The sequence below is a fragment of the Acartia tonsa genome, chromosome 1, assembly GCF_053477335.1.
Source record: "Acartia tonsa isolate MP-2025a chromosome 1, ASM5347733v1, whole genome shotgun sequence".
In the NCBI taxonomy this organism is placed as follows: Eukaryota; Metazoa; Arthropoda; class Copepoda; order Calanoida; family Acartiidae; genus Acartia; species Acartia tonsa.
The window spans coordinates 12746152-12751197 of record NC_137260.1 but is presented as its reverse complement, the minus strand read 5'-3'; the positions used below and the strand labels follow the sequence as shown (position 1 = coordinate 12751197).

At 29.4% G+C, this 5046-nt stretch overlaps 2 protein-coding genes across 2 annotated transcripts; one reads left to right on the top strand and one right to left on the bottom strand.

Moving 5' to 3' along the window:
• The first annotated feature begins 315 nt into the window (after window positions 1-315).
• LOC145313319 (uncharacterized) lies at window positions 316-2289 on the top strand. The gene is made up of 4 exons (XM_080152671.1): window positions 316-439; window positions 714-914; window positions 1156-1292; window positions 2042-2289. Exons 1-4 carry the CDS (start codon window positions 384-386, stop codon window positions 2104-2106), a joined length of 459 nt encoding a protein of 152 aa, XP_080008797.1. The 5' UTR covers window positions 316-383; the 3' UTR covers window positions 2107-2289.
• Window positions 2290-2381: 92 nt separating this feature from the next.
• On the bottom strand, window positions 2382-4626 carry LOC145332272 (uncharacterized). Its single transcript, XM_080177233.1, has 5 exons — window positions 4561-4626; window positions 4284-4359; window positions 3638-3765; window positions 3189-3343; window positions 2382-2952 (listed from the first exon to the last, which is right to left on the bottom strand). Exons 1-5 carry the CDS (start codon window positions 4623-4625, stop codon window positions 2888-2890), a joined length of 489 nt encoding a protein of 162 aa, XP_080033359.1. The 5' UTR covers window position 4626; the 3' UTR covers window positions 2382-2887.
• Window positions 4627-5046: the final 420 nt, after the last annotated feature.

Here is a 5046-nt window from a genome sequence, read left to right as displayed (position 1 = left end):
GATTTTATTTTAATTATAAGTTAGCTGATTATTTTTTACAATATTCAATTTCAAATGTCTAAGAACTCAATAATTCTAGGATTTTTTTAGTAAGAAAGTAAATTGGGTCCCAATTGAGTTTTTTAAAATTTTGTTTGTAGTGTCTGATTCTATACCTTTACTCCAATAATTTTTTGGCTACAAATTAGGTAATTTTGATTATTATAATGAGAAGTGTACACTATATCAATCCATTATCCAGTGTCCTAACTATTAAGATCTCACATCGCATGTTTCTCACAAAGGTGAGGAAGGAAGCAATTAATTATTATAGATCTGAGATATGAAAATTTTGAAATTAAAAAAAGTTATTATAAAGAACGGTTACTTTTTTATAGAAAAAAATGTTGTTAGCAGTCATATTAGCAATTGGCATTGCTTCATGCCAAGCAGAACCCAGGTAAGAATCTATTCAATTCGACCAACACAAAATGATAAATGAGAATGCTTTGCAATGATGCAATCATTCTAACACAAGTTAGTAAGTTAGGGAATATTTTGTATGATACACTTTACAATTAGTAAACCAATTTTGTTTCCATTATAAAATATTGTAGAACTACTTTTTGTCTTTTTTATATAGATTTGGGAGAAAAACTAAAAAAATGGAATGTTTAAGAGTTTGTTTAACTTTAGAAAATAATGTTTAAAGCTATTAATAATTTACATTTTAGACAACCCAAATTTTTCTTTGTTTCCTCCTCTACATCCACATCAGTGACAACCACAACCAGTGTTCTCGGTGCCAAAGTAACCTGCCTCATTCTCAGCAAAACAAAGTATGTTGCCTGCAAGAGAAGGCGCAGGAACTTGGCCCTCACAGACAACAGCCTTGTTAAGAGCGATGCCCCTATTTCTGTTACCAGAGTTGAAAGGTACAAATTCTTAACTAGTAGCTTTACATCTAGTCTTTACAGTCTCTGAAAAGTCACTTCCTCTTTTTTTATAATAAGATAATCTTCTTGAATTGTAGAACCTATTTGATCCAGTGTTTAGATCTGTTTAAGAAAATAATAAGCATACATCCTAAATCTTGTTAATCAGGATATATCAAACAATTTCTTAGCAAATAGTTATTATACAAATTTAGTACATTTCATTATTTTTTTATCTTAGGGCAATCAGTCAAGTGCCAGAACTTGAGAGTGCCAAGGGATCTAGTAATTCCAGACAGGGAAGATTTGCCTGGTATTACATGACAACTACTTTAACTTCAACATCAACTTTCACCTCCACATCTACTTCCTTTACAAGTAAGTATTTTTACTTATTCTCAGCAGCAATATTTATCCTAACACATCATATGCAAAATTTCATCATTATCCTATACTCCTTATACTAAAGTAACAGGATGTCTCTGTGTTTGTCTGTGTGTTTGTTCCGAAGGATCTCGCTAACCGCTGAACCGATCGGGTTCCCCTTAACAGGGTAGATTCTCATATGTCCCGGGAAGGTTTATAACTATTTTGGGGGAGGGTACCACCACCCTCCCTCCCTAGAGAATTTTTTTTTTAATTTGTCGATTTTAGAAAGAGAGTTCAACGAAAAATAAACGTCAAACGCAAAATAGCCATATTTTAAATAAAAAAAACAACATTTAAAGTGCCACTAGAGGCCTCTAGGGGCGTAGCCGCTAGTATATCATAAAGTAATAAGCTTATTTTGTCTGTAGCGAAGGATCTCACTAACCGCTGAACCAATATTGTTCTTCTTTACAGTGAATCCTCTTATAGGCTCTGAGAGGGTTTTAGGCTGTTAATTTTTTTTCCAAATAAGTCTGGGTATGGTTTTATGCTACTTTTGTGCCCTCCGAATATAGAGCCCCTAGATGCTATGGGCACAGCCGCTAGTATATTATATTTTAATTAGTTTTTCATATTATCAATCTTAATTAAATAATTTTGAGTTTTCTTATTTTTCTTCCAATTTCTAATTTAAATTGCTCTAATACAATCTTTTATGAAATAATATTTTAGCAATTTTACAAACTTTTTTATTTCAGGTACAGTATCTGTATCTGCCCTTGCTTGTACACCAACAGAATTCCTGGGCTGTGGAGGAAGATAAATTGATCCATAGCTCATTTTTTATCTGTTTCAAATACATTCATAATATGTTATCTTTTCTCAAAACAAGATTTCTTGTTGTCTTGTTTTTAAAATCTTGTTCTGGTGAAAGATTACAACTTAGTCTTACCTGATGTGATATCTTGTTTTATTTGTTTTTTCTTAATAAATTGTTTGCTAAAGACATGACAAAATATTTTTTATTCTTGATTGTCACCCAAAAAAATTAAAATAATTCATCTTTTATAAAACTTATTTATTTTGTATGTACGGGTAATGTGTATGTTATGAAAAATAATACAATATATGGGTAAGAAAAGTGCATTTGAGATTCAAGAGTAAAGTAGATTACAAAAAAGGTGAGGACAGTGTAGTCTTTTTTTCTGAGATTTGAATATGTTACCAATTAAATTTGTTCTATATTAGCAGTTGGGATATTTAAAAAAAATATACATGGATAAATTAGGGGGTTGTTTTAGGTACATGTACAATGTTAAGAAGGCTGCCTTAAATTTACAATATTAAACAAATCTAATTCTACAACTTTTAGCAAATAGTTACTACTACATAGAAGTAGAATTATTTAAGTAGGTAAAAATGTATCAATTATTGTTTTTTTTCTCTCCAATTTTTCCAGAAAAATTAAAACACAAATCTTTTATATTTTGTTATTATGGGACTATTAGATGATTTGTAACAATGTATTGGTAAAGGTATTAATTCAAAATAATAAAAGGTAATTGCTTTAAATTAGGTTTAGATATATGATAATTAAAAAAAAACTATTTTCCACCACATCCAAAGAATGACACAGGAGTGCATTTCAAAACAGAGACTGACAGTGTACCTGAAATTAGGAATAAGATTTATAAAAAAAAGTATTTAGAAAATATACATTACAGAAAGTATTTAACTACATCCATATAAAAAGATAGTTAACTAAAGCATTTGATTTTTAAGATTTAAGTTTAAACTTATCCAAGATTTTTCACAGCTTATTTTGGATAATTAAACAAAAGATTGTAATACATGTAGTTAGGTTGTAATTAATACTTTATAACAAGTCTAAATTTAATGGCATACTTGTGTAAGTGGTAGAATATGATGTAGAAGTAGATGTGGAAGTAAGAGTTGTAGTCATATAATACCAGGCAAATCTTCCCCCTCTTCTGGAGCTTTTCAGGTTATCATTTTCAAGGTCTTCTGATGTTGCTATGTCTGTTAGCATCTTGTTGTTTCTAGAAGTAACATCATTATCACTATATGAATAATATCAGTTTGAAAATAGTCCTAATAAAGTAAGTGTGATTTCATGATATTTCATTTTATTTTCTAATACACCAGAGTAACTGTTTAGGAAATAGGTGGAGTATATTATAAACTTTCTTGTAAATACAGGTAATTACAAGTATATACTATACAATATACATGTGACCAATTGTATGCGATTCCTGCTAATATAATTGGGTCTAATAAATTTTGATTCTGTTTTTTATATTAATTTACTTGTAAAATGAATATCAAATAATTACCTCTGACTAGGAGTGGCAGAAATATCAGATAGCAAATCCTCAAAAGTTTCATCAACCAATTTGATATTCCTCTTTTTCCTTCCACTACATTGTGTGTAAGCTGTGGATGAAAGGATCAGACACATAATCTAAATTTAGTCATTGATATTAGAAACATATTTCATATACATTTATTTTGTTGCTTAATTATCCAATTTTCCTAGGTTGCTGTTCACCTTTCTCATGTAAATTAAAGGGATGTAACACTCACCCCCCATCTCCTTGTAGAGTAGACAATTTGCTTTTTGTGCAATATTAGGGGGTTGGTTAGGTGGAAATCCCCCCCTAAGATGTATAAACATGTTGGAGATTATTTTCATAAGGATAAACTGGTATTTATTAGTATATTTTACAAGCTTAAAGAATAAACTAGTAAGTGATTGTTAACAAATAATCAATTTGTAATAAATAAGAATGAATTTGTTTATATATTGTGCCTTTAAAAAAATGACGTACAAATTACCAACGATAGGCCAGTATATCTTATTGACCAATGGTAGGCCTATATACATTTAATTGACCAATAGTAGGCTAGAATGACTCAATTTTTTATTGGCACTAGAAAAAGCTTGAATTAGAATACTAATTATTTGTATTAACTTCCTACCTTAGAACTGACCATTGAAGTTGTGGTGGAAACAGAAGTTGAAGTGTAGGATGAGATGAAAAGAAACTTCCCTTGCCTAAATATCATGTATAGTCATTCACAACAGTTTCTTTTTAAATTGGGGTTTCATTCATGGCATATGCATTATACAATATACATTTATGTATTCATTTTAGAACATTATTGTATTTCCTATTTTTCTATTATCAAATAAATACTTAGATAGTAACAAGTTTTAAATCAAAAAGTTTAGAAAATAATTTTTTGGTTATTTCACCTGTTTTTTTCAGAGCATCCAGATGCGATGATGGTAGCTAAAATAACAAGTACAAGCTTAATCATTTTGTCTAAAAACACCGGTTTACATTAACTAGTTCACATACTTTTGATAAATATGACGATAAGTTAAGATTATATTTTCCAGTAATTTACATTAACACCATTTGGCCCATCCAAAGGACATAATATCATATGAAAAAGGTGTCAAACAAAAAAAAAACGTGGCAGACAACTGATCTTAGTATTGAGAGTTTAATTTTTTCTATTTTTTAACAAATTTAATTTTTTTTCTGATATTGCCATAGCTTATTGTATATACTTATTGTAAATTTGCTCCGAAATTGGACAGAACTTATTCAGTATTTAAATCTACAAACTACTCATAAGTTTAAATTTTGTAGACGATTCCTTTTTTCTTTAGTGAGCGAAATAAATACATTCTCAAGAAAAAGATTATCAATAAGTCTAACAGTAGTCTACCAGT

Coding starts and splice junctions, on each gene's coding strand:
- LOC145313319 (XM_080152671.1), top strand. CDS start 384: ATGTTGTTAGCAGTCATATTAGCAATTGGCATTGCTTCATGCCAAGCA. Junction 440..713: donor TCATGCCAAGCAGAACCCAG/GTAAGAATCTAT, acceptor TTTACATTTTAG/ACAACCCAAATTTTTCTTTG. Junction 915..1,155: donor TCTGTTACCAGAGTTGAAAG/GTACAAATTCTT, acceptor TTTTTATCTTAG/GGCAATCAGTCAAGTGCCAG.
- LOC145332272 (XM_080177233.1), bottom strand. CDS start 4,625: ATGATTAAGCTTGTACTTGTTATTTTAGCTACCATCATCGCATCTGGA. Junction 3,344..3,637: donor TCTGCCACTCCTAGTCAGAG/GTAATTATTTGA, acceptor TGTTACTTCTAG/AAACAACAAGATGCTAACAG. Junction 2,953..3,188: donor ATATTCTACCACTTACACAA/GTATGCCATTAA, acceptor TCCTAATTTCAG/GTACACTGTCAGTCTCTGTT.